The following is a 27,405-nucleotide window of genomic DNA, read 5'->3' as shown; positions in this document are numbered from 1 at the left end:
TGCTTGTTTTCCCTGTGGCCGCTGAAAGGGAAACAAGTTGCTGGCTTCTGTGTAGTCTGGCTGTCCGAGCACGTCCCTGGTGCGTGGCTGAGCTCAGCTAAATCAGGCACCCGAAACACCCAGGGTATGTCTACACTACCCCGCTAGTTCGAACTAGCGGGGTAATGTATGCATACCGCACTTGCTAATGAAGCCCGGGATTTGAATTTCCCGGGCTTCATTAGCATAAGTGGGGAGCCGCCATTTTTAAATCCCCGCTGCTTCGAACCCCGTGTAGCGCGGCTACACGGGGCTCGAACTAGGTACTTCGGACTAGGGTCCTATTCCGAACTACCGTTACTCCTCGTGAAACGAGGAGTACCGGTAGTTCGGAATAGGCACCCTAGTCCGAACTACCTAGTTCGAGCCCCGTGTAGCCGCGCTGCACGGGGTTCGAAGCAGCGGGGATTTAAAAATGGCGGCTCCCCACTTATGCTAATGAAGCCCGGGAAATTCAAATCCCGGGCTTCATTAGCAAGTGCGGTATGCATACATTACCCTCCTAGTTCGAACTAGGAGGGTAGTGTAGACATACCCCCACACTGCAAAAAGCCAAGCTGAGGTCAGCAGGCAGCTCGCAGCTCCCGAGGTCAGCTGTTACGCGGGGGGTGAAGGCGAATGTGGCATAAGAGGGAGAAGGTTCCTGCCCCCCACGGGAGCGCACGCAGACTGCTGGCAGCATGAGATGAGTTGGATCCTTTTAATGGATCCAGGCATTGGGCTGGGTCGGCCCTGCAAGAAGGGGGGTGGATTTGACATGGCCGGGGGAATGGGGATGGAAAACCCTCCATGGCTATTGCCTGGCTAGAGCCGGTTGAGGCTGCTCTCATGGGCACCACGCTGTAAGAAATCGACCCGTCTTTGCCCAGCACTCCTGGGTTCTCGTCCTGGCCCTGGGGGACCGCCTGGGGGCAGGTCCCTCCACCTGTGAGGTGAGGAGGAGGCCGTTTTACTGGGGGCCAGCCCTGCCTTAGCAGCGAGTGTGGGCCTAGCCCTCCGCACATGCCCGAGCTATCGGAGCTGCAGGAAAGGGCCCGGCCCAGGAATGACTCGGCTGCTGGGCAGCCTGCTAGCCACCAGGACACAAGACAGGGGTCGGGCCGGGCACCGGGTGGGACTGCAGAGGGCAGGTCCCGGAGGAGGTCTGGACAGAGCCCTGTCCACAAGCAGGCAGCGAGCGCGAAGCATGGCATGCAGCAGGGCGGCCGCAGAGGGCGGTGCCGGGGCTGAGTGGGAGGCCAATGCTGGAGCCCAGGCCGGCACTAATATGATTACCAGGAAGGTGCCCACGCTGCTCGAGGCCCGAGTGTCCTTGAGCAGGCACTGCTGGGAGGAAGCTCACAACACTGGGCACCGCTGGGATGAAGCTCACAACACCGGGTCCCAGCTGGGCACCGCTGGGAGGAAGTTCACAACACTGAGCCCCAGCTGGGCACCGCTGGGAGGAAGCTCACAACACCGGGTCCCAGTTGGGCACCGCTGGGAGGAAGCTCACAACACCGGATCCCAGCTAGACCCCGCTAGCGTAAGCTGCTACTGCAGGGTCCCCAGGTGCTGCTGCTGGCGAGGAGGAAGCCCCGAGAAGAGCACGGCTGCCGTCACGCTCCAGGTGCTTTCTGCGTGGGGAGCACAGCAGCCATGTGGGGCAGATGCAGCCTGTGCAGCGGCGGCAGGCAGCTGGCAGGCAGCGGCGGGCGTGTGCAGCCTGCCTTATGCCCCGCCCTGCGCCTCGACACTGTCGTCCCGAAGCGTGTGTCAGTGACTGATTCCCTCGCCCTGTGGCCGTTTTCCGCTGGGCTCTCATGGCCTGCAGGCGCTCCCCCTCCCCCGCCACCTGTGCGCCAGCGTAGAGCTGGGCAGCCAGAGGTCCCGGGAAAGGGACCGCGGATACGACGATGGATCCCTGGATAGTTTGGACACAGTAACGGCAGGGTGCTTGGCTCTTCCTAGAGACGGCGTCTGCCCCGAGGGGAGGAAAACTGCTCCTGTCAGCTGCTCGGGGCATGGCACTGCTCAGAGGAAGTGCGCAGCGGAAAGGGGCCGCTATTCTGCAATAGAGGAAGGAGAATTGCTGAGAGCGGGCAGATCGGCTCGCCCGCAAGCCGGAGTGGGAAGCTGGCCAGCCAAGGAAGCCTGTAGCAACACAGGGCCACAAGTTGTGTGGTGCAGCCACTGTTAACCCTTTGTGTGCTGGCTGGGAATACCGCTGCTGGGGGCAGGCCAGGGGCCCTACGGCCTTCCACAAGGTGGCCGGGCGCCAGCAGGGAGAGAAGGGAGGACGCACGAAGCCGGCTGTGACAGGAGAGGGCCCTGCCCTGGGGAGAGGAAGGAACCGGGCGCCTGGCCCGGTGGGGCTCCGGAGCAGAGCCTAACGAATCCCGGAGCGGGTGATCATCACATGGCGACGTGGCAATGAGGATTCCCCGTCCTGTAACCAGCGCCGTCACACTGCGCACTCCCCGGGGAAGGGATCTCCGCCACAGTTACACTAATGACTCTTGGCGCTGTGGTGCGTCAGCAAAGAATAAATAGCCGGGACCGGGCGTGATAAGTTCACTGCACTTGGTAAACACCATTCCCCATAGCACCTCCCCTCCCCTGGTCAGTTTTCTTGTCCCCATTTTACAGAAGGAGGAACTGAGGCACGGGGTGCAGGAGTGGCTCCCCTCAGGTCACAGAACAACGGTCTGATTTCAGAGGTGGCGTCAGCTGCGGCGGGATCTCTGCTCCCCCCTGCTGGATGGCCTGCGGGTGGCCACCGACTGCGCTTAGAGCTCAGAAGGGTCAGAGCCTGCCCCAGCCCACGCAACCTCTGACCTACTAGGGGAAGAGCCATGTGAACACTGCACCACAGGACAGTGTGGGCTAGTGGTTAGAGCACGGGGGCCTGCACGTCAGAAGAGCAGGGGCCGTTCCTGCCTCTGCCACTGACTCGCTGTGGGGAAAGTCCTCTCGCCGCTCGGGCTGCTGGTGTACGTGCCTCCGCAAAGCGGGGTGACCTAGTTCCCAGGTTTGTGAGACGTGGGCGACCTGTTTCCCTGGCCCTCTGAGGTCTGATTTTGAGCCACGGACGGGGAGGAGGCTGTTCCGCAGCTCTGGCAGGCAGATTCGAGGCTCTGCCTGGGATGGCTGCGGCGTTGCAGTCCTTCAAATGACTCGGAGGCGCACTGCACTTAGCAATTAGCCATGCCCGGGCAGACCAGCAGTAACCCAGCCGCTCTGATCCTTCAGCTGCATTCCCCACCCCTCCCTTGCACCAGGCGCCAGGGCTGGCCCGGATCCTCACTGTTTCCAAGGCCGAGACACCGGCCTGATCTCCTTGTTTAGGGCCAAGCCAGAAGCGGGAGGCCTCAGCTGGCGGGGGGTGGGAGAGAGGGCGGCTGTTGGGGTGGGAGGCAGAGGGACTCGATTTCATTTGGTTCCGGATTGTGGATCAGCTGGATCCGGGGATTGGTTTGGCCTGTGCATCCGGCTGCAGGGGCCGACTCCAATCCACCCTTGGGCAGGCCAGACTGAGCCAGGCCTGTGTGATCAGTGTCGGGAGACGGGCACTGCCCGCCCTGGGTAGACAGAAGGGGAGGTGTGTCTGCATCTCTAGCTCCCAGGGGGGAAAGCTGAGGTAAGATCAGCTGAGCTGTTGGGGGTGATCTGACCTGAATCCTCCCCACACACACATGAATTGCTCCACGGGACAGTGTCTATACCACACACAGGCCCTTAGCTCATGGCTGCATTCGTGCCCTTCTGGGCTCTGGTACATTCAGGGTAGGGCAGAGAGAGGTGGGACTAGAAGCCAGGAGCCCTGTGGTCCAGATGCCTGCTTTGCCCCCACCTGGCCTGGCTCTCCTTGTCCTGGGGAAGGTGATTTATTGTTCTTCTCACGGGCCATGAGCTGTTACTTGTCTTGTCATTTTCTTGGTGGCGCCCTGGGAGGAGGCGTTTTCAGGCCAGGAAATGGGAAATGCCCAGGACAGTCGTGCGAGGCTGCTCTAACCACTGGCACACACGCTCTTCCAAAGCGTGTCAGCGTCTGCAGTGTCACTAGCTAGGAGCGAGCTGGCGAGAGCTCTCCAGCCTGGTGCGGGTGGGCAGAAGGCGCCGGGCGAGAAGTAACTGCACCCCGCAGTGCCATGTGGTGCAGGGGGGCGTGCCGTGGGCATTGGTGCCTCCTGAATCGAGCATGTGACTAGCTGGCCCGTTCACCAGAGGTGGCAGCACTGAGCTGGTGTGTCTGATCTGTCCTCTCTCTCTGTACTCCTGGCAAGAGAGCAAACAGCTGATCCATGTGCACACGCCTTGTTCCTGGTGGGGAGCGGGTGCAAATCTCCCAACGGCTCAGCTGGATTCATGGCCTGCTGAGTCTCTTTGCTGTGTCTCCTAGGGGAGAAGCGCTTTCATCTGGACAAGAACGAGAGTCTGACAACTCTCTACCTCCAGAAGCCCTCCTTGCTCTTGGTGGGAGCGGAGGGAACGCTCTACTCCTTCGACTTTGAGAGAGCCAGTCGCAACACGGTAAGGAGACCCCTTGGAGCTTCATGCCTTAGGCCCCCTCCACCCCACCGGGACGTCATTCTCCCCATTGCGCCAAGGGGGAACAGAGGCACAGGACAGGCGAGCGACTTGCCCGCCTTCTCCACCAAGTCAGGGGTGAAGCAGCGAAGAGACGGCAGGTATCTCAATCCCCCCACCCCTACCCAGCTGTGTCCAGGGAGCCAACCAGCTGGGCCACCGCATTAATGATGCTGATGTCACAAAGGTGACATCACAGATAATAGAGGCCAATGAGCTTTAGGCTCTGAACTGACCCGACTACTAGAGCCCTGGTTCCTTCTGCCATGCCCTGTGCCCACCTGCCTCCCTACTTCCACCTCCATGTACCCACCCCGAGTTCCCAAACATGCCCCTGAACTGGCCCAGCCTCCCAAGTCCTCCGACAGGCACTTCCACATGGGAACCATATGGAAAGTGCTGATTATTGGAGCCGACCAGACTTACAGCCCCCATCTTCCTGGCCGGCTCAGCCCGTGGGTGGCATGTGGGCTCGCAGAGCTTTGTCACAGCTATTTAGAGAGGCCGGAACTAACCTACGCGTATTCCTTTTCTCCAGAAGCTCTTTCCTGCAAAGAATTCGGATGCCTGCCAAAAACCAGTAAGTCTGGAGAGCTTGCCAGGTGGATTTAGTTCTTTGAGAAATATCGGGTGTTTCCCACCTAGCTCACCTCTGCTCTGTTAGCGCTTCTTTTTCATTCCGCTGGAGGGTGCCATGGAAAAAGAACGTGGATGGGCACTTAGGGCACGGCTACACAGCAGGGCTAACCTCAGAGTAAGCTACACAACTTGAGTGCTGCCAATTGCGCTGTCTACACAACAGTTATTTCCAGATAGAGCACTCTTCCCCCGACTCCCCTTACCCCTCGTACAAGGAGGGTTACGGGAATTGGAGTAAGAAGTCCTCCAGCTCGACATTATTTCGCCATTGTGTTCAAATAGCCACTTGTGTGTCGACGTGTCTATGTTAGTTCAGAGTAACGCTGGTGGGTAGACATAGCCGGAGAGGGCGTACGCCGGGGAACGCGGAGCAGAAGAATTGAGGGTGGCGAGATCTGGTGGAGAACTGGAGTCAGCAAACTGGATGAATACGGGGAACGTGTAATTAGGAGATTAAGTTGGTTCTGTGCCAGGGGCATGTCTGAGAGCCCCTGACGGAGCTTAGAGGAGAGGGGGCTTGATTCTTCTCAGGTGAAATTCTCTGGCTTGTGCTATGCCAAGAGGTTGGTCTAGAATATCAGTTACCAAACCTTGGGGGGGCGTGAAGAAATTCCAAGGGGGGCACGAAGCTGAGAAATTTTCATAACAAAAAAATTTTCTCATCAGCATAAAAAATTATGAATTGTTTTTTTTGTGAAAGGGGGGGGGGGTGGATGATGGTAAAGAAGACGTGGGGCGACATGAGGGTTTCGCACAAATCAAAAAGGGGACGTGATGCCAAAAAGTTTGGGAACTGCTGGTCTAGAACAATCTCAATGGATCTTCCTGGATTTCATCTCCAGGAGGATCCTAAGATCTCTTCCAGTCTGGTGGTGCTCTCAGGGCCCCTCCGCTTGGACCCGGAGCTGCTGGGATTCACCAGAGCACCGGCCGTCGCTCATGGGTGGTTTTGCTTTTCCAGGAGGAGAAGAAGAACTACCTGACGTTCATCGGCAAGTTCGAGGACAAGCTGTTGGTATGTGGGACCAACGCCTGCAGTCCCACCTGCTGGAACGGGGTAAGCCCGGGGGTTCGGTGCCACTCCCCCACTCGGCCTGCAGGTGTGCAGGGTCCAGACCCTCGATCAAGTCCAATGCCTTCTCCACCGGCCCGGGGTTCTGTGCCCATTCCCCTGCACTAGGAGCAGAGCAAATCGCTCGGCCTGGCTGTACCTCCGTTTGCCCCGCCTGTCAAATGTGGACGGGGATCGCGCTCCCTTCCCGGGTGGAGGGGGGAGTATACTGCAGACGCTGCGCTTTATAGTCCCTCTGCTCCTACCTGGGAAGTCTGGTCCGTGGCAGCGCCCAGCAACGCCCCCGGGCTGGAACAGCAAAGGGGAGGGCAGGAAACACCAGCCCGGTCAACACACTTGTCTGTAAACACCCTCCCTCCACGTTCACTTTGATGTTCAAGTTCCTGGACCGTTTGCCCCGATTCCCCGCCTGCAGCCTTAACTGACAGGAAACACCTTCCCGGAGCTTCCTGGTGCACCAGCCGGCCTAGCTCCACATGGGGCACTCCGCAGCCAGAGCACCCGCCGGGCCCACGTGCTGGGGGGCAGGTAATGTGCCCTTGCCCCAGAGGGGTCTCCGGGCAGATGTTGCTTGCTGGGAGAATACAATGAGCCCGAACCTCTCTCACCGACTCCGACGCGTAACGGTTCCCTCTTTCCTCCGCAGCTCGACTGGAACGAATCCAGCCCTGCCCGCGGGCTGGCCCCGTTTGCCCCTAACCAGAACTCCCTGGTCCTCGTCGACAGTAAGTCCCACATGTTTGTGTCTCCCCTTCGGCCCGTAGTGCTGCGGGGCCAGGCCCCAGCCAGCAGGACGCTGACGCCGGCGGAGCTGTGCCGATTGACGCCAGCTGTGTCTGCCTTGTGTCTGCGCTCGGGCTCCTTGGCGGGGAACGGCGCCCTCTCCACGCTGCGCCATCACTGGGCTGGACAGCTCTCCGAGCTGGGGGGACACTCGTGGTGAAGGGAGCCTGGAGGGGGCACTGCCCCCCGACCAGGGCAGGCTGATGTCCCTGGGTAGGGTCAGCCCCAGGAATTCTAGCGCCAGAGCAGCTGAGGAAGCCTAGTGGGAGAGGGAGCTTGAGCCTGTCCCCAGAGCCGTGTGAGAAGGCAGCCTGGGACCGCCCTGGGAGGGCCGGCCAGAGTCCATGGTGATGGGCAGTGACACCACAACCCCTCCCCTGTCACATCCGCCCAGTGCCCAAGCTGCTGGACTGGCAATGCCCACGCCTCATCCACTTGCCCAGAGAAGAGCGGCTGGTGGGTTCCCTCACCCTTTGGCAGGGGGCCGGCCCACCCTCCTCACCCAGGCAGATGGACAGAGGCTCAGGCCTTGAGCTTGGCTTTCAGGCTCCAGGTTTCAGTCGGCCTCCTCTGGGGCCCTTGGCTTTCTCTCCTCCCCACAATTGCCCCTCAGCACTGAGCCTTCTGCCGTTCTCCCCGGAAGCCCTCCCCGTCTGGTCTGTCCCTGGGGAACCAGAGCTGCTCCCATGCTGAATTGTCTCCGTCCTTAGCTGTGGGGTTGCGTCTGGTCCCCACTGCCGGCAGGGCCCTAGCATGAGGGGGCCTTGGCGAAGGAGCTTTTTGCTAGAGCAGGGCCGAGCTGGCACTACCATACCCGGCCCATGCCCCCCCTCCCCCCCCGTGGCTCCTGAGGGCCCTCTGCCTCCAGGGTCACTGACCCAACTCCTCAGGCCTGGGCCGGGTCCCTGGAGAAAAGCCGTCCCCAGGCAAAGCTGAAAGCCTGTCCCCTCTTGCAGGCCCCGACATCTACTCCACCATCAACTTGCACCTGCACAACGGGAAGATCCCCCGCTTCCGCCAGGTCCGAGGGCCGAAGGGGCTCTACACCAGCGACACAGTCATGCAGAGTGAGTACGGCAGAGCCCCTGGCCTGGGCTCCCGTCCGAATCCCGGCAGTGCCGAGACCATGGGATGCAAACGTGCCTCCAGCAGCCAGGGGAGCCGACAGCCACCCTGGGAAAGGTGGGGGGCGGTCCCTTCAGGCGCAAGGGGTGGGGCCTCAAGCGGAAGGGCAGGGCTTCAGGCAGAAGAAGTGAGGTCTTGAGTGGAAGGGGTGGGGTCTCAAGCAGAAGGGTGGGGCTTTGGGCAGAAGAACCGGGGCCTCTGGCGGAAAGGGCGGGTCTCTGGCGAAAGGGGAGGGGCCTCTGGTGGAAGGGCGGGGCCTTGAGTGGAAGGGGCGGGGTCTTAAGCAGAAGAACCGGGGCCTCTGGCGGAAAAGGCAGGTCGCTGGCGAAAGGGGCGGGGCCTTGAGTGGAAGGGCGGGGCCTTGAGTGGAAGGGGTGGGGCCTCCCAGAGTGCACTGCGCCCCCTCCCCTCCAGCCCTTAGAGCCTCCCGGCCCCCTGCTCTGGTCCTCCCTGCCGCTCCCGGGTTGCACAGGGCGGCTTGGAGACTCGTCCTTGCGCTAGGGGTGGAACTGGGCCAGACGCGAGCGCAGAGGAAATCAAAGCAGGGCCCGGCCTGCCCTTTGCAGCACCGATCAATAACCAACTTCCTCCTGTTCTCTGGAGCGAGAAGCCCCTTCCCCTTCCCTGGGCCTTGGGCCCCCGCTATCGCTAGGGGACAGGGAAACAGCAGCTCCCAAGACCTCTGCCTCAGCTAACTGGCCTTGCCCTGGAGCTGGCCCTGTGGGGAGGGGGCCAATGGCCAATCAAGGGCCTTGAGCAGTGGCTGCAGAGGGGCGGTGCCCCCAGCGTGAGGCTGGGAGGTGGGGTGAGGGCAGCAGGAAGGAGCTGGTGCTCCCAGCTGGAAGGAAACGCCGCTGTGGAACAGGCCCGCCAGCTGCAGTCACTGTCTGTGGGTGGCAAACGGAGCAGAGAGCGTCCGTTTCCCAGCTGGCCACACATGGGAACCTGGAGGAGCCCAAAGGTTGCTCCGCCTCCTACCCTTCCAGCCCGGGCCGGGTACCGAATCCAAACCTGGAACACATCTGCCTCCCCACTCCCCACTTCTCCACCCCGGCTGGTGGACTGGCAAAGGGAAGAACCCTTCAGCCCTGACTCCTCTGAGCAAGACCCGGAGCAAACCCAGTTTGGGGGCAACTGGATTTTCTCCCCCTCACCGCTGCGGGCCAAAACGTGGAGCAAGTCAAGTGCCAACTCAGAGCCAGGAGCAGGCCACAAAGCAGGCGCTCCCAGCGCATCACGGCGTCAGGCTGTTCCACGCCCCGGGGACGTGAAGTAATGAGCCTCCAAGCGCCATCCCGACCCGGTAGTCCCTGCAGCTGACGTCATGGAGCCAGGGCATGGAGCCAGCCACTTTAATAGGGCTCTCGCATCATTCCCTGCCTGACAGGCTTCCCCTGCTACACACAAACAACCGCAACACCCGCTCTCCCGCTAGGCCTCCCTTCCCTGCCGCGGCAGCTCCCCGACGCACATGCTCCTCTCCAGGGAAGGGGTTCCCCAATCAGCTGACCGGGCGCCTGGGCATGTCAAGGAAGCTGCACAAGGCAAGATCCAGAGCCTACAACCAGGGTGTTGGAGCTGGGAGGGGGAGAGTCACCCATGAAAGTGTGTTGGGGTGGTCTGCCTCTGTGACTGATCACTAGAGGACCCGGCTGGTTTCGGCTCCCTGGCGATGGCTGTCCCACACGTCCTTGGGTTAGGGCTTGTCAGGCCTTTTCTCACAGCTCTTCCTCCTGCCTTCCAGACCCGCAGTTTGTGAAAGCCACTGTCATCAAGCAGGATGAGAGCTACAATGAAAAGATCTACTATTTCTTTCGCGAAGATAACCCAGACAAGAGTCTCGAGGCTCCAGCGAATGTCTCCCGCGTGGCCCAGCTGTGCAAGGTACAGAGCGGGCAGGGTGGGACAGGCAGGGGGCGGTAGAGAGCGGTGGTGCTGGAAGGGAACAAGCTGAGAGGAAGGAGGGTCCGGTGGTCCAGGGTGCAGACCTAGGACTAGGACGTGGCTCTGCCACAGACTTCCTGGGTGACCTTTGGCAAATCCCTTAGTTGCTTTGTTCCCCCTCTGCACAATGGGGATAACAGCTGTGCCCTACCCGTGGGATGCGCTGCATTAAAGAGGGGGAGTGCTCAGATGCTGTGAAGAGGTGGGCCATGCAAGTACATGGATAGATAATGGGGAGCCGTTTAAGGGGTTGGGAACGTGCCAGAGGCCCCTTCCTTCATCCCCCTCCTCTAGGATGGGCTCTGAGGTGCTTCTGTGTCTTCCAGGGAGATAAAGGGGGCCAGGGCTCCCTCTCGGCTTCCAAGTGGACCACCTTCCTGAAGGCCATGCTGGTCTGCATCGACCCAGCCACCAAGGGCAACTTTGACTGGCTGCAGGACGTCTTCATTGTCCCGTCAGAGAAGAGCTGGAAGGAAACCAGAGCGTACGGGCTCTTCTCCAACTCCTGGTGAGGATCGTGGCCCACGTGGGCCACTGCCCCAGCGCTGGGGACGGGCGTGAAAAGGACGGGCCAGCTCATCCCACGAGGCATAACAGGGCAGTCGACAAAGGCTTTTGATGTCAACCGCCAGACTACTGCGCTGAGCCAACACAGCTGATCGGCACAGTGCGGCGGCCATTTTGATGTAAATGAAGCGGCGATTATTTAAATTGCCGCTTCATTTTCCTATGTCTACTGAGCTCATCTACATAGCTCTGTCGACGGAGCCATGTAGTGTAGACATACCCAAAGACAGACAATCTTAGGGGGCCTCAGCGTCGCCACTAAGCACAGCCCTGGCGACCGGGCTGTTAATGCAGGGGGAGTTTTGCCCGAGTCACCGTTTCAGGTTTAGGATGGCGGCTGCCACTTCGAAGTCAGGCTGGTGTCCTGGCTCATACGTCCCCACCCTGCTACCTGTTCCTACATTATCACGTGGCTTGGACCTGCGGCCTCCTCCCGCCGGTCCCGTTGGCCGAGCCGTGGGTGGGGGACAGTTAGAAATGGCCCTAGCGGCGGTTAAGTGACACCCCCCGTCCTCACACAGCAGCTAAGAGTCTGAGCAGCGGCCGAGTGGCGCCTGGACCCTGACCCGTTGTTTGTTCCGTCCCGGGCAGGGGGTTCTCTGCCGTTTGTGTCTACTCCTTCGGCGACATCGACGCCGTGTTCCGGACATCGAAACTCAAAGGCTACACGGCGAACATGCCCCACATCCGTCCAGGACAGGTGAGTGGCTGCTGGCCGTCTGACCCTCCGAGCACCAAGCGGCCGGCTGTCTGCCCCGAACTCTTCCACGAACCCGCGCAGTGGCCGTGGGCCCGGGCCTGGGTCTCCCCCTGGAAAACGGGGGCTAGTGGTTACTGCTGTCCCCAGGAAGTCAGGTGCTGTACCAGCCATGCCCTCCTGTCATGGTGAGTGACAGGAGGAGGGGCAGAGAGGTGTGAGCAGGAGGCGGGACCTTGTGGGAGAATTGGCGGGTTGACAGCTTGGGGGGAGGGGCTAGGACATCTGTCCCCCCCCCCCCCAACCCCTGTTAGGGCACTTCTGCCAAGATAGTCCCTACCCCAGTGTGCTTACCCTGTGAGCTCTTGTGTAGGTAGGTGGCACATTTTGGTCCTGAATGTATGTAAGAGGGCTCTTAGCTCCTCAGATGGGCTGGGCCAGGGACAAGGGAACTTTTGGGGGGCTGATCCTGTGATGTCAGTGCTGTTAGGCGGTGGGCACCGCAGGGGCACAGGGCACGGGACTGGGGAGAGAGGGAGAAGAGTTTCTACGGCCCAGAACTTCAGGGGTGTAAATTCCTCCGACTCCCATCTCCTTTTGAGGATCTGGGCCAATGGCTTTACCCGTTTTCTGAAGACAAGGCCTTACCGGGCCTTAGCGAGCCAGGGGGAGGGGGCCGTCGACGGCAAAGCAGCCACCTCCTGCCCAGCTGTAGCAGTCTCTGGTTCCTTGTGTATTGGGGCTGGATACACGCCAGGGCTGGAGAAGCGCACGACCGCTGTGCGGTAAGAGAGGGGCAATCACAGGGCAGCAGTGGCAGCTTTCTGCCACACTGAGCTGGGGACATGCTCCCCAGGGGCTCGTCTGCTGCTCCAGCGGAGCACTGGTGCCTGGGCACACCCGTGGGCCAGCGTCCTCGCCCCTGAGCTCCTCTGGGGAATTAGCCGGGGCGAGAGCCCGCCCATGTCTTTCTGCCTCTAGCCCAGCACATCCCATGGAGCTGGGTGGCCCTGATGGCTGGATTTTTTTCTCTTGGCTCAGTGTCTTCCGCAAAATCACACCCCTGCCGAGACCTTCAAAATAGCTGACAGCTACCCGGAGGTGGAGGGAAGGGTGCGGCCCGTCGCCCCGCACCATAGCCCCCTCTTCCACAACAAGAATCGCTACCAGAAAATCGGGGTGCACCGCATCGAGGCGCGCGACGGAAACACCTACAACGTCCTCTATTTGGTGACAGGTACCGACCGTGTGTTTTGCTGCTTTGTACCCACGCGGGCCATTTACCAGGCAGAGTGGCCCCTTGCAGAGCATTGAAACAGATCCCTGGCCACCGAGGGGCTCTGCATTTGTCCCTGTGCTGCACCCTATGGCCGCTGGGAAACTCCCAGTGACTGCGGAGGTAGAACATATAGCCCTTTGCTCCCACAGCATTGGAAGAGAATCTCCACGAGCTGTTAGCAGTATAGGGCATATGGCACACAGCGGAACCGTTTCAGTTCCATCCTAGCTGGAAGTAGTGTGGGTGTCCACACATATACACTCCTCCCTCTTGTCAGGTCATGGCAGCACAGTGCTACAGACCGCCCTAGGCACTGGGGGCACCTTGTTTTCTAGTCCGTCCTGACTCAGTGCAGTGCCCTGGGTTGTACTTGTTGAAATGGGCCCCTTGGCTCCTTCCCTCACTGGGGACCTAGACTCATTTTATGGCAGCTAAGGGTCTGGCCCCTGCAGCAGGGACCCCTCCGTGCTTAGTGCTGGGTGGTGTGTGACGTTTCAGAGCTGTGCAGGGCATTTCAGACCCATTGCTCTGGCGCTTGGGGGGTAGCTGGGACATAGCTTGGTCATGGTGGAGATTTGTGAAATGGCAGCCCAGACCTGTGTGGGGGCTGAGCCCCAGAACCGCTGGGCCTGGCTGTCCAGAGCTCCGGCGCCGCTGGGCCTGGCTGTCCAGAGCTCCGGCGCCGCTGGGCCTGGCTGTCCTGAGCTCCAGTGCCGCTGGGCCTGGCTGTCCAGAGCTCCGACGCCGCTGGGCCTGGCTGTCCAGAGCTCCGGCGCCGCTGGGCCTGGCAGTCCAGAGCTCCGGCGCCGCTGGGCCTGGCTGTCCAGAGCTCCGGCGCCGCTGGGCCTGGCTGTCCAGAGCTCCGGCGCCGCTGGGCCTGGCTGTCCTGAGCTCCGACGCCGCTGGGCCTGGCTGTCCAGAGCTCCGGCGCCGCTGGGCCTGGCTGTCCTGAGCTCCGGCGCCGCTGGGCCTGGCTGTCCAGAGCTCCGGCGCCGCTGGGCCTGGCTGTCCTGAGCTCTGGCGCCGCTGGGCCTGGCTGTCCAGAGCTCCGGCGCCGCTGGGCCTGGCTGTCCAGAGCTCCAGCGCCGCTGGGCCTGGCTGTCCTGAGCTCCAGCGCCGCTGGGCCTGGCTGTCCTGAGCTCCGGCGCCGCTGGGCCTGGCTGTCCTGAGCTCCGGCGCCGCTGGGCCTGGCTGTCCAGAGCTCCGGCGCTGCTGGGCCTGGCTGTCCAGAGTTCCGGCGCTGCTGGGCCTGGCTGTCCAGAGCTCCGGCGCCGCTGGGCCTGGCTGTCCTGAGCTCCGGCGCCGCTGGGCCTGGCTGTCCAGAGCTCCGGCGCCGCTGGGCCTGGCTGTCCTGAGCTCCGGCGCTGCTGGGCCTGGCTGTCCAGAGTTCCGGCGCTGCTGGGCCTCGCTGTCCAGAGCTCCGGCGCCGCTGGGCCTGGCTGTCCTGAGCTCCGGCGCCACTGGGCCTGGCTGTCCAGAGTTCCGGCGCCGCTGGGCCTGGCTGTCCAGAGTTCCGGCGCCGCTGGGCCTGGCTGTCCAGAGCTCCGGCGCCGCTGGGCCTGGCTGTCCAGAGCTCCGGCGCCGCTGGGCCTGGCTGTCCAGAGCTCCGGCGCCGCTGGGCCTGGCAGTCCAGAGCTCCGGCGCCGCTGGGCCTGGCTGTCCAGAGCTCTGGCGCCGCTGGGCTTGCCATGTCAGTTCTGGATGTTTAAAAGAGAGTTGCAGGGAAGGGGGCGGCTGGCTTAGGTGACATAAGAACTTTTGCCCCATGCAAAGCCCCAGACCCAAACACCCTCCCACCCCGGCCCCTGTGATCACTGGCGCTGGGCAGAACCAAACTCAGCACATGCCCCGAGCCTTTTCCAGGGGCTGGAAGCAGAGGCACCAAAACCCTTCCGTGGAGGCTTGCGCACCGGTGCCGAAGGGCCTGGCGACCCCCCCAGGGCCCAGCGATCGGCCACAGAGACCAACGTCTGGGTGCGGAGCTGAGTGCAGGATCCGGAGGGTCCGAGCGAGCTCACTTCCAAGGCCCTTAGCCGAGGGGTCTCCCCACCGGGGGCTGCGCAGCAGCTCCGAATGCTCCTCGGGGGTGCACATGGGCGTGCGTTCTTCTCCATTTCCTCCCCCGCCCAGTTTGCTAGTCACTAGTCTAGCCACTTCCAGAAACACCTGACGGGCCCCGTCCCCTTGCGGTGGGTGGCGAGTTCCCTGCTCCCCACCCTGCCCCCACATGCCGGCCTGCTCCCCATGGAGCCACTTCTGGGCTCCTGCCCTCTAGCTGCTGCCATTACTGCTGCCCTTAGCAGAGGATGACTCCTAGGAGGCAGAGCCTGGCTTAGGGGGCAGCTCCCGGGGCAAGCGGGGGTCGAGGGAAGGACGAAGGAGGAAGACGGGGTACCCCTGTCTCCCCATCACACCGCTGCCCACAGCAGAGCCTCCTTCCACAAGCCTGCCTGGGAATTTTCCGAGGAACCTTTCATTTGTCCAAAAAAGGGCGCTGCTTCCAAACGGAAACTGTGCACCCGACGGGCTCCGCCGTGATGAGTCACCTGCCTTGACGCATCTCGGGAGCAAGAACTGAATCCACAACGGTTTCAGTTTGACGCTTGGGCTGCCAGTGGCTCATTCCCAGAGCCGGGCTGTAGAAGTTCATGCTGAGCGAAAGCGAAAAAAGGCTTCAAGCAAAGGCTGCCCCCTTTGCTGGCCCCGCCACGAAACTTTTCGTTTGACACAGACTGATCCGGGGGGGGGGGGCTTGGTTAGCAAACGCTTTTGAGATTCCAGCGTTCGGTCCCCTCGCGGAGATGGGCCCCCCACACGGCTCAGTTAACTCGGGGCCCCTTCCCCTCCAGATTCCTCCTCGTAGCAAGGGATCGAGGAAAGTCTCCGGACACACACAACGGAGCTCTCCAAGCAGGGCCGGCCTGAGCCCTTTTAGCACCCTGGGCTTGGGCGTGTGGTGCCATCCCAGGGTGCATGCGCAGGCCCGCCTGTGGAGTGCGGGCCCACCCCCCCAGGGTGCATGGGCTGGCCCCCGGGGCGCACGGCACATGCGCAGGCCCACCCGTGGAGTGTGGGCCTGTCCCCTCACGGGTGCGCGGGCCTGCCCCCAGGGCACACGGTGCATGCGCTGCCCAGTCCGGCCCGGGCAGCGCTGCCGGCGCAAGCACAGGGCCGTGCAGGGCCCCGCAGCCATGGGGGGAAGGGCTCTGTTGTCTGGCGCTGCGGGGCCAGCGCTGCGGGAGCCAGGCACGCGGCTCCTGATGGCAGCCGTAAGGGACACCGCGCGCCCCGTACAGCTGCCATCAGGCACCCCCCATCGGTTGGCGCCCTGGGCAGCTGCCCGGCTCACCCATGCCTCCGTCCGGCCCTGTCTCCAAGCCTGGAACAGACGCCATTGCTACGAATCCTCGTATCCCCAGATTTCCTGCAGGATTTCTCTAGACCCCGCCAGCCAACACTCTCCCCTTCTCCCTCATTTCCTCATGTTGTCCTGCCATTTGAGCGGCTTGGGAACTCTCCAAGGATTGGTTTTGTTGTTGTGGGCTGGTGTTTTGTTTCACCACGTGTGCCCTTATCCCCGCCCTGGTGGCAGACATGGCTGGCTCCTTGCTCACCGCAGACCAGTCCTTTTGATCTAGCCAAACCCAGCGCCCTGTGTCTGACCCCCGAGTCCTCCCAGCTCCCCGCTAGAGGAGCTTGCTGCAAACTGTCGTACGCATAGATCAGCGCCCGGCGGGGTAGGAAGCATAGCCCCTCGCTCCCTGTGAAATCGGGGCCTTAGTCTCTCTGGGCCTTGGCTCCCCGCCTGTCCACCACCCAGAGGGGTGCCAGGAGGAGAGACTGCAAGGTGTTCAAATAACGTGGTATCAGGGACCGCACAAGGGCCTCAATTAGGTAGATAACTCTGTATCCTCCTGCATTCAGGATTAAGCCACCTCCAGCATCGCGGCCTCTCTTGGACCCTCTCCCCAGCCACTCTTGCTAGTCTCGCGATGCCCGGGGGTTTCTTTAAAGCCCCAGATCCTGGAGTCATGGGATTATTTTTTTAGAAAGCAAAGCTGAAATAAGAATATAAGAACGGCCAGACTGGGTCAGACCAACGGTCCATCCAGCCTAGGGTCCTGTCTGCCCACAGTGGCCAATGCCGGGTGCTACAGAGGGAATGAACAGAACAGGGAATCATCAAGTGATCCCTCTCCTGTCACCCATTTCCAGACATACAGAGGCCAGGGACACCATTCCTACCCATCCTGGCTAACAGCCATTGATGGACCTAACCTCCATGAATCTATCTAGCTCTTTTTTTGAACCCTGTTAAAGTCCTGGTCTTCACAACATCCTCTGGCGAGGAGTTCCACAGGTTGATTGTGCGCCGCGTGAATTTGCATGGAAAGTTTCTCGCCCTCCTGGTGGTGGAGAAGAGCCAAAAAGTGGGACCCCCGGTCATTTGTCTGTTTTAAATCTTGTGATTTGGGGGTTCCCCTGGCCCTTAACTTTTTAAATGTGGGGCTGGCTGTGCTGCCCTGGTGCTCTCCTCCCCACTCCCGACCCCTGCTTTGCTGCGGGCCTGCAGATCCAGGACTGGCCGATCAATAGCTTCGGAGGTGGCGCTCCCTTCCCAGCACCCCTCCCCCGTGGCCTGGCGAGCCCAGGGATCCTCCCTCGGGCAACATGCCCTTCCAGGCGGGCGGATTGCTGGCAGCGTCGGGGTGTTCTGGGATTGCCCAGTGCAGCATTGTCAGTTTCGAGGGGGGGGGTCACTGCACTTTCCAGGGCTGTGCAGGGGCAGGATCGGAGGCTGCAGCACCTCGGCTCACCTGCAGTGCAGGCCGAGCAGGGTCTGCAGCCAATCAGAAAGGACCGGAAGGTGCGCGCTGTATCCCTCCCTTCCCCCAGCCTCCTCTGATTCACGGGGAGGAGGAAGAGAGACCAGACGTGTGGTCTAGGCAAATCACCGGAGGTGGGGAAAGATCAGGGGGTGGGGGTTGGGTTGCCTTTCCCTCGCGGCGTTAAAGGGACAGTCGTCCCGTAGCAGCTGGGCCTCGGCGCCCCGGCCATGAGAGGAGGCCGTGGGAACCAGCGCCCGGATGGAGCTGAGCACGCTCAGTGACAGGACCAGGCTTTGCGGGCTGCGCTCTCTGCGGTGCTCTCGGCCTGACAAGCCCGGCACCTGTTTTATCCTCAGCCAGTGCCCTGGAAGCAGCCCTTTGCCAGGAGCTCCCATGGGCTGCTGCTTCCCGGGAGTGATCATGCCAAGCTTCACACACAGGGCATTGTCTTCCCATGCGGCCTGCGATGCCGTGCAAGATGCAGGCCCTGGGATTAGACCAGGGGTGAGCAATCATTTTTGTAGGGGAGCCACTTCACAAACTTTGGTTCAGCTCCGGCCTCCCGGAAAGGGCGTGGCCTCAGGCAGAAGGGGCGTGGCCTCAGGCAGAAGGGGCGTGGCGTCAGGCAGAAGGGGCGTGGCGTCAGGCAGAAGGGGCGGTTCCCTCTAGGCGCCACACCCCCTGGGAGGAGGAAGGGAGTTTGTGCCTCTCCCGCCCCACGCCAGTCGAGACCTAGGGGCAGAGAAAAGCAGGATCAAAGCTCTCTCTAGGCGCCACGCGCCCCTGGCAGAGGGAGGCAGCCGCCAAACGCTTTGAACGGCGAATGAATTCGCGCGCTCCCCTGCCCCTCGGTCTTGATTGGCCTGGAGGCGGGGGAGTGGCAGGGGCGGGCCATAGGCCGGATCAAATGCTTGGCGGGCCGGATCTTGCCCATCCCTGTATGAGACCAAAGGCCGCTGATTTTTTTATCCTGCTTTTCTCTCCCCTGGCAGCTCAGTGTGGGGGCTGGATGGGGCTCTCTCCCTGGCTCTGGGCGGAAAGGAGGCCCAGGGGTCAGCATGTGGGGGATGGATGGGGCTCTCTCCCTGGCTCTGGGCGGAAAGGAGGCCCAGGGGTCAGCATGTGGGGGATGGATGGGGCTCTCTCCCTGGCTCTGGGCGGAAAGGAGGCCCAGGGGTCAGCATGTGGGGGATGGATGGGGCTCTCTCCCTGGCTCTGGGCGGAAAGGAGGCCCAGGGGTCAGCGTGTGGGGGATGGATGGGGCTCTCTCCCTGGCTCTGGGCGGAAAGGAGGCCCAGGGGTCAGCGTGTGGGGGATGGATGGGGCTCTCTCCCTGGCTCTGGGCGGAAAGGAGGCCCAGGGGTCAGCGTGTGGGGCCCAGCCTCTTACTCTGCCACGACTGGCTGGTTTGTGGGCTGACCTGGGCTCTCCTGTCTCTTGCAGACAAAGGGCATATCCACAAAATGGTGGAGACGCCCCACGGCGTCTTGAACATCCTGGAGATCCAGCCCTTCGAAAAGCCGGCTCCCATCCTGGCCATGACCCTGGATCACGAAGAGGTGAGCGTCTTCCTCTGTCCCTCTGCACAGCCTCATGCCGGCCCTGGCAGCAGCAAGGTGGCGGGTGGGCTGCCACCCCCCACCCGCAGTGATGGGGGACGCCATGAGCAGCAGAACCGGGCCCGCAGCTTTAGGAACCGCCTGCTTTTCCTGTTGGCTCCAGGTGTCTGGGACTAGGGGCCGCCTCCAGCTTCCCGGAGGGTTGAAGGACATTTCTTTAACCGGGGATTCTCAACCTTTCGTTGCTGGGACCCCTTGAAAATAATTCAGGCTCTGACTTGCCCCCCTCCCCAAAGAGACAACTTCCCTGTGAGCTGAGCACTTGGGCAGCCACTCAGGAGAGGATCGGGTGCTGCCCAGCTGATTAGCAAAGCCCCCACAGCTGGCAGCGTGTGTGTCTATGGGTGGTCAGGAGTGGCCCGAGGGCGGCTGTGGCAGCTGGCGCCCCAGGCGGAAGGCGCGATCGGCGCCCCCGCCTGCACAGCCGTCCCATCATCACGGGGCACTGCCTAGTCTGCCTAGGCTCACGGGCCGCCCCTGTGGGTGGTGCACTTGGTGCATATCACACAATTTATTCTGCACGTGTAACATTTCGAGGGAACCCTGCGACACCCCCTCATCTCGTGCCCCCATTCCTTCCACACTGCGGCTGGCAGGCCGCTGCCTTCAGAGCTGGGTGCCTGGCCAACAGCCGCTGCTCTCTGGCCGCCCAGCTCTGAAGGCAGCACAGACGCAAGAGTGGCAACACCGTGACTCTCCTGCTATAGATTTGTGGCCCCCTTTGGGGTTGAGACCCCTGTGTGTGGCCCCCTGTTTGAGAGAGGCTCCCCTAAGTCCCACCTAGAGTCCTGATGCCACCTGCTCATTGTGGGTGAATCGCTCGCCCCGTGAAGGATCAGGTATAAAAGAAGGGGGAGCCCCCCAGACGGGAAGGCACCGGGTGTGACGGCTCTGCCTTGTTTGCCCCCCGCAGGCGAAGCTGTACGTCAGCTCGGCGAGCGAGGTGGTCCAGCTGCCTATGGACATGTGCGAGGTCTATCGCAACAGCTGTGAGAGCTGCGTCCTGGCGAAGGATCCCTACTGCGGCTGGGCCAACGGGGACTGTGTCTCGGTGAAAGCTAACCTGTACGTGTCCCTGTTGCGTGACTGCCTGTGCCGGGGGTCAGTGGGGTGACAGTGAAGCATCCCGGCCCTACCACCACCTTACTTGGCCCAGCACAGGCACAGAGGCTGTGCAGGCTGCGAACGGGCAGCCCACCTTGTGGCCCGGGGTAGCTCGCTCGGGTCCCACAGCGGGGGAGGGCAGGCGTGGACATCCCCCTCCCGCCACTGGAGCTTCTCTGCTCCAGGGTTAAGTGTCTGCTTGAGCTGCGATCACGCCCTCCTAGCTGTGCTCTGGGAACCCCTGCGCCCATAGGCCCCCATCCGGCTAACCCGGCACCCAGTTGGAGACGTCACTCCCTGCTCGAAATGCACCTGCTTCTGGGGAGGAATGCAGCAGTGCCCAGGGATGCGGGGGGAGGGACGGATCCCACCTCTGGGTCAGTGTGTGAGACCCTTAGTCCCATGGGTACAATATAGCCGCCTCAAAGTTTAGGGAGCCACGCCACTTGGCCACAGTTTGTGCTCTGGTCCATTGACGGAAGAGGGCTCCTGGTGCATGGGGGATTGGGGGACACTTACCTGCCCAGGTGTTACTGGCTCTGGTTTCTCCCCTTCCATGGAGAAGTATCCTGGCCTGAGCAATTGAGATCTACAGATGCCAACGGCGCCTCACTGCTGCCTTTCCCTTGGCTGGCACCTGCTCTCCAACGTGGCTCTAACCCGCTTTCCCTGGCCTCACAGACCAGAAGGGGGCTCGGCTGCAGAGCGGTGCCCGCAGCCGAGGCAGTCTGGCCTAGCAGCCACAGTGCTGCACTGGGACTTTGGAAGCCAGCCTGCTAAGCCTGGCTCCGTGGGGTGGCCCGGGGCAAGTCGCCTCCCCTCCCTGTCTCTGTTTCCCCATCTGCAACACGGGGACGATTCTGACCTCCTTTGAGAAGGCGCTTGGAGAGCTGCCGGCGAAACGCCCTGTATAAGCGCCAGGGACTGGTGTTACGTTTGTAACGCAGGCCGGTGCCGCGAGGGGCCAACAGAACATTTCCCTGCCCAAGTATTCCCAGGCATGGTCCAATGTTGCTCAGACACCTGATAGCCCGGGAAGGGACCAGGCCATCTCTGATCCCGGGGGGATAAATCGCCAAAGGCCTGGGAAGAAATCCAGTCTAAACAAGGCAGTGACTTGTTTCTCTGGTCATGATTGTTCTCATTTCCTGTCTGCTCAGGACGATGATACAGAACGTGACCCTGGATGTGTCACCGGAAATATGTGGCCCTGTGGGCTCCCGACAGACAGAAGGTATTTACAAGGATCAGCATCGTTCTGTGGCTTGGAGAGCCACTTGGGAAAAGTTGGGGTTCTGGGGCCATGGGGAGGGTAAGGGGTTTCTAATCCACCCTTTTCCTTTCCTGGGGGTTGCCCCAACCTCCCTCCTGTCCACAGACACACCCCTCCCCGGGTGGAGTGGTGCTCCCATCTGGGCTAGCTGGCTCGGCGGGGGGTACGGGTTAGCAATGCGGGGGGGGGGGGCTGCTTTCGCTGGGCTGGTTGCCTGCCCACGCAGCTGCAAGGACGTGGGCGAGTGGCAAAGTCCTCCATTGCCTTCCTCCCATCTACCTGGTGCCCTGTAGGACAGGCCCCTCCCCCACTGGAAAGAATCACAGAAGGGCTCAGCTCACCGCAGTGCTGGGCCCCCATGCCGGTCCGTGGCGACCGATTCACACCCCCTGGCATTTCATGGCTGGGAGCAGCACCAACTGCTGCCGCTCGTGCCGTCCTCAGGACTAGAGCTTAGCCCCTCCTGTTCTGAAAGCATGGGCCTCTGCTACTTGCACAGGAGGAGAATCGCTGCCGGCAGTATAGAGTCTGTGATGTACAGTGACGGGGTTCTGATCCAATCCAGCCCAGGAAACAGATCACACTAGTCGCTATCAAATACCCAAAGCTAAAGGAAGCTGGAATCAGTTTATCCTGTGTACAGCCCCCACGATCCGTAGTAACCCTCCCACGATCCGTAGTAACCCTCCCACGATCCGTAGTAACCCTTCTTCCCGCTGTTCTCAGCAACGGTTCCTCGGAGCTGCCATAAACCCAGGTTCCACAGTCCCTTCCTGCGTACGTATCTCCTGAGCCGCTGATGGCAGTGGGGAGCTGCACTCAGCCAGCTGGCCCTGACTTATTGCAGGGAACTGCTAGGGCCTTTGAAGTCTGACTGGTGTGGTCTGGGGCCCTGTAAAGAGGTAGGAAGGAACCCCCGAATACCGGCCTTGATTCAAAGCCTGTTGAAGTCAACCCAAGTGTTCCCATCAGATCAGGCCTGTGTAGTCAGTCTGGGTGACCATGCAGAGCAGGCAGGTGGGTGGATTGAGACCCTCTCCTGCCCACCCTGCAAGCTAGGGGGTGATGCGTCAGTTTAACGTGCGCATGTGTCAGTTTCAATGCCAGTCCACATTTTGGGGCCAACCGTCTCACTTCCCCTCTCTTGCCAGTGAACAGCCCCGACAGCTTCCGGAATGTCACCGTGGAGCCTTTCTCCCGCTACTACCTGGACTGCCCCACCAAGTCCCATGCCGCCACCTACGAGTGGCGCCACAATGGCAGCCACAAACAGGTGTGCAGCTCCGCCCACCGGCCCTGCCTCCTGCTCCTGGAGAACGTGACCCACGAGCTCTACGGGCACTACACCTGCGTCTCGATGGAGAGCGGTTTCACCCACACCATCGTGAGGGAATGGCTGCTGAAGCGACCGGAGCCCTCTCACACTTTGATGCAGAAGAGCCAGGCTGAGGCCACCTCCCTGTCCTTCTGGCTGGGCTTCCTGCAGATGGTGGCTCTTGTCCTGCTGTTCCAGTGAATGGGCGGGCGGGGACTGTGCCCGTGGGCCAGGACGCACCTTTTGGACTATTGTTGAGCCTTGTAGCTTCTTACCAACGCCTGAGCACAGAAGGGAGAGCCTAGCGCGGAGGCTGCTCCCCACACATTCACCTTAGTGCATCTCGGCCCTCCCAGAAGGGCCCCCTCTTAGCAGACAGCCTCCGGCCCCGAGTCTGCACCCAACTCCAGCACGGCAGCGTGTCCGTTTCATGCCGGAAGGGGGCTGTGAGCAGAGGGGATGAAACCAGCCCAGATCTCTCCGGATTCCGTGCAGCACAGGGGCTGCAGATGGGACAAGCTAGCACCACCAAAGAGAGTCACGTGGGGGCCTGATCCCGTGTCTAGAGAGGGAGGGACATGCACACACGGGAGGGGGGACAGTCGAGAGGCACAGGAGAGCAGAGCCATGGTTTGGGACAGGAAGGTGGATGTACCCGGGGGGCGGGAACGGAGCAGGTCTGTCAGGGAGGCAGGTGGAAGAGATGGAGAAGCCGATCTATTTTAGTAATTGTTCTGCCCTAATGGCTGGTCACAGGGACCATCCTCAGCTCGGCTGAGCGGCGGGGATAAGTCGGGAGAGGCACATAGGTTCGGGGGATGAGCTTTATTTATTCGGGTGGGCAGGCGGGCGTGTGGGCATCCTTGGTGCCCACCGGCTCTGGGGAATCTGCCACAACCACCCCCTTGATGGTTCGTCTTGTCTCGTCTAAGGTGTGTTGCTACGTGTTTGGAACCTCTTATTTATTCCCCTCCCAACATGTCCAGGAAAGTCCTCTGGCTTGTCTCCTGCCCAGATTCCTCTGGAAGGGGCTGGCCACACAGACCTTTACCCGCCTGCTCCGGCTCGGGCTACGGGGCTGTTTATTGGGGTGTAGAGGCGGAGATCTGGGAGCGTTCCCCTTCACGGGAGCCCAAGTCTCTGCACCCCGGTTAGCACAGAGAGGAGACGCTGGTCTGTGCGGGAGAAATGCATGTCAGTCAAGTGTGTGTGTGTATATGTAGCCCCGAGTGGGAGAGCAGATCTAATGTGTGTGTGACCCCAGTCGCTGGGCGCCTGTTGCTAGCGGATCGGTGGGGTGTTTAAATGGCTGGTCCCCTGGATACTAGGGTCCCTTGTGACCAATGTGAGTGTGAACCAGGCACCTGCAATAGAACCAGGCCCAAGTGCTGTTAAGATCTGGAGCTGCATGTCTCACCAGGTCAGGGGGCAGACAGCTCTGGCATCTTGCTGAGCCACGCCTGGCAGGAGGAGCAAGCCACTAACTGAAAGCTGTCTCCAAACTGCCCCAGAGTAGGACATAGCCTCAGATCCAGGGTTTGTCTTGTGCCCGTCTCTATTCGGAGCAATGTCCCCGCTAACTTTTTCCATCCACGTGCGGAAGACTTTTTGTTATATGCGCCAAGACATGTGCTGGTGTGCACCACAAGGAGAAACACACACTACTAGTGGTGGACTAATCAGCCAGGCAGCATATGAATCTCTATGGGTGGCCTTTCAAGCACTCAGCTTACAGGGAACACTGATTCAGAAGGTTTGGTTCCAAAAATAATGCACGATGATTTATACCTTTACATTGATTCCTGCTTCCCTACCCTTTATGCCTAAGTTTGTATACTGGAAAAAGGCATCAGGAACCGGCAGGAATGACCCTGGCTGTAGAGTAGACAGCAGGACCCGCAGGGAGCACTGACGTCCTGTGGATGGTGAAGAGCATGTGAGCAGGGGTACTTGGCTACCAGAGAGATGAGTGTGGTATGGATGGATAAGGAGACATCCCTGAAAATTGTCCAGTTCTGGTGTCAAATTCTTGCCGTGTCGACCTGTGCCCCAGTCCCGCTGATGTTCTTGGGAGCTGCTGGCATGTGTCTGAGGACACAGTGTAACCCCCAAGGCCCAAGTCTCAGCCCCCTTGTTCAAAGGAGACTTGCCTTCTCCCTCATGCTAGAAGGGAAACAAGGGGCCGGTCCTTAGCAGGCGTAACTCTGCTTTCCCATTTACGCCAGCAGAGGACCGGCTCCGGTGCCCTCCCCTCTCCCTGATGTGTGCATGATGGATGTATGAATGAATGGAGACCACCCTCTGAACGGAGCGGGAAGGCTGGGTGGGGATCCCTTTCCAGAGTTGATTGTCTTTGATCATTTCAGGTCAGCCAGTGTGATAAAGGTAAACTGTGAAATGAGCAGAAATCTCCTTTAGCTGTGGGCATCACGTGCTTCGTGAGTTTCCCGGGCCCCTGGGCACTGGCAACCCCGCTGTGGAGCTACTGTCTTGCTGCACTACATTTTCCAAATATGCTCAGGCCCTTTCTTGTGTCTTAAACACTGGTTCTGTTACCCTCTTTCTCAAAGCACTTTAGTACCAGAAGGATGTGATTATTAAAGGGCCTATTTATTATTTGTTTTCTATGTTCATTTTTATTGTGCTGTTGTAAAAAGCAATTTTTTAAACCTCCTGCCCCCGACAAGCCCTCTCAATAAAGCTGTGAAAGTTACGAGCGTGAGCGTAGTCATGAATAAAGCTAATCTCTTAGCTGGAGGGGTCCGGCCAAGTGGAAAAAGAGCCACAGTGCAGGAAACAGGGCCCCCCGAATCAGCAGAGCAGTTAGCCACACGATTTGCTGGCCACAGGGGACCTTGGCTTCACATCACGGTGGAACAGGAAGCCTTAATCAGCCGTCCTCAGAGTGAGCTGAAATGGGGGGAGGCAGTGGGGAAGGGGGTGGAGCTGACAGGTAATTTGGGTACGTTCTAATTCGAAGCCATGTGACATTTCTTCCTGTCTGTTGGTTAGGGTGGCTGAGAAGCCGTAAAACCAAGAAATGAAACACCCACCTCTTTCTGCCGTTCAGCGCTGCCCTTCCTGGGTCTAAACCACAGCTACGAAGTCATAGAATCATAGGGTGTGTCTACACAGCAGCATTATTGCGTCGTGACTGGCGTCATTCCGAAATAACGTGGTGCGTGTCTACACTGCCAGCCGTTATTTCAAAATAATGTCGCGCTAGAGGACTTCTTACCCCGACTCACGGTAACCCCCATTTCACAAGGAGTAAGAGAAGTCGGAGGAAGAGGGTTCTTCCTGCGACTTCCTGCCTTGTGGACCGCGCCCAAAGCCGAGTTACGCGACTTTGACTTCCGCTACGCAATGGACGTAGCTTACGTCGACTTTTGCCCAGCTGTGTAGACGTGCCCATAGAGTCCTAGGACTGGAAGAGACCTCAGGTCGAGTCCAACCTCCTGCCCAAAGCAGCCACAGGGAGGCTAAGATTGTACCACATTGCAAGAGGTGGTGATGGAAACGAGGAGGCCTGAATCGGAGTTGGTACAAGGTGCTAGCCCCAAAAAGAAAAATGTGCTGATTATCCACAGTGCATGATACCCCCATGGACATGTTCCCCCCCCCCCCACACACACACACACACACACTTGCTCCAGCCCCTGGGAGAGGTTGGCATCTCCTCTGATCTCCTCACCCCGTTGCTGCCACTGTTAATTGGGGTGTTAGGATGCTATGAATATACTTGGCAAAGTGGAGAGCTGTCCACTGGGGCAGTGCTGAGAATAGTACCTGGTCCTACAGGCCACCAAACAGCCATCCACTAGGCACTCATGGACCAGGCACCCTTGGGGCAAAGGAAGGATAAGGGGGGCCCAGAATGAAGGGCAGTTGGAGGGTAGGGGTTGGCCCAGTGGCTAAGGTACCCACCTTAGGAGCCACAGGTCAAGGGCTCAAGCCCTTGCGCCCCCCCCCCCCCCCCCCAGTACAAGGGTAGTCAAGGTGGTTGTGCAATAAATTGACAGTGCTAAGTCACCCTGACCAGATAGCATTCCCCCAAGTGTTTTGAAGGAACTCAGATGTGAAATTGCATAGCTGCTAACTTGGATTTACACCCTATCCTTTAAATCGTCGTCTGTACCCAATGACTGGAAGATAGCTAATGTGATGCCAATTTTCAAAAAGGACTCTAGAGGTGACCCTGGCAATTACAAGCCGGTAAGTCTAACAGTACTGGGCAAATTGGTTGAAACTCTAGTACAGAACATCTGTTAGTCTATACGGTGCCACAGGACTCCTTGTTGCTTTTATCTCTTTTAATCAGAAAAGAGATCTTGGAGTTATCGTGGACAGTTCTCTGAAAACTTCCACACAGAGTGCAGCGGTGGTCAAAAGGCAAATAGGATGCTAGAAATTATTAAGAAAGGGATAGAAAATAAGACACAGAATATCTTACTACCCCTGTATAAAACTATAGCACGTCCACATCTTGAATACTGTGTACAGATGTGGTCTCCTCACCTCAAAAAAGATATTTTGGCCTTGGAAAGGGTT

General features: G+C 60.2%; 1 protein-coding gene across 1 annotated transcript in view; it reads left to right on the top strand.

Moving 5' to 3' along the window:
- SEMA7A (semaphorin 7A (JohnMiltonHagen blood group)) overlaps nucleotides 1–25,567 on the top strand; it is a 43,334-nt gene extending 17,767 nt beyond the window's left edge. Inside the window, exons 2-14 of the mRNA XM_075897449.2 lie at nucleotides 4,421–4,551; nucleotides 5,147–5,188; nucleotides 6,209–6,304; nucleotides 6,966–7,044; nucleotides 8,059–8,169; nucleotides 9,972–10,111; nucleotides 10,498–10,679; nucleotides 11,330–11,438; nucleotides 12,477–12,672; nucleotides 18,987–19,102; nucleotides 20,076–20,227; nucleotides 21,427–21,500; nucleotides 22,691–25,567. Of these exons, the coding sequence (XP_075753564.2) occupies nucleotides 4,421–4,551; nucleotides 5,147–5,188; nucleotides 6,209–6,304; nucleotides 6,966–7,044; nucleotides 8,059–8,169; nucleotides 9,972–10,111; nucleotides 10,498–10,679; nucleotides 11,330–11,438; nucleotides 12,477–12,672; nucleotides 18,987–19,102; nucleotides 20,076–20,227; nucleotides 21,427–21,500; nucleotides 22,691–23,055 (1,793 nt within the window). The 3' untranslated portion in view covers nucleotides 23,056–25,567. The remainder of the gene's footprint in view (nucleotides 1–4,420; nucleotides 4,552–5,146; nucleotides 5,189–6,208; nucleotides 6,305–6,965; nucleotides 7,045–8,058; nucleotides 8,170–9,971; nucleotides 10,112–10,497; nucleotides 10,680–11,329; nucleotides 11,439–12,476; nucleotides 12,673–18,986; nucleotides 19,103–20,075; nucleotides 20,228–21,426; nucleotides 21,501–22,690) is intronic.
- Nucleotides 25,568–27,405: the final 1,838 nt, after the last annotated feature.

The sequence above is a fragment of the Pelodiscus sinensis genome, chromosome 14 (assembly GCF_052426305.1).
Source record: "Pelodiscus sinensis isolate ZL-2025 chromosome 14, ASM5242630v1, whole genome shotgun sequence".
Taxonomy (NCBI): domain Eukaryota; kingdom Metazoa; phylum Chordata; order Testudines; family Trionychidae; genus Pelodiscus; species Pelodiscus sinensis.
The sequence above is the reverse complement of the archived record's forward strand: the minus strand, read 5'-3'. Positions and strand labels throughout refer to the sequence as shown.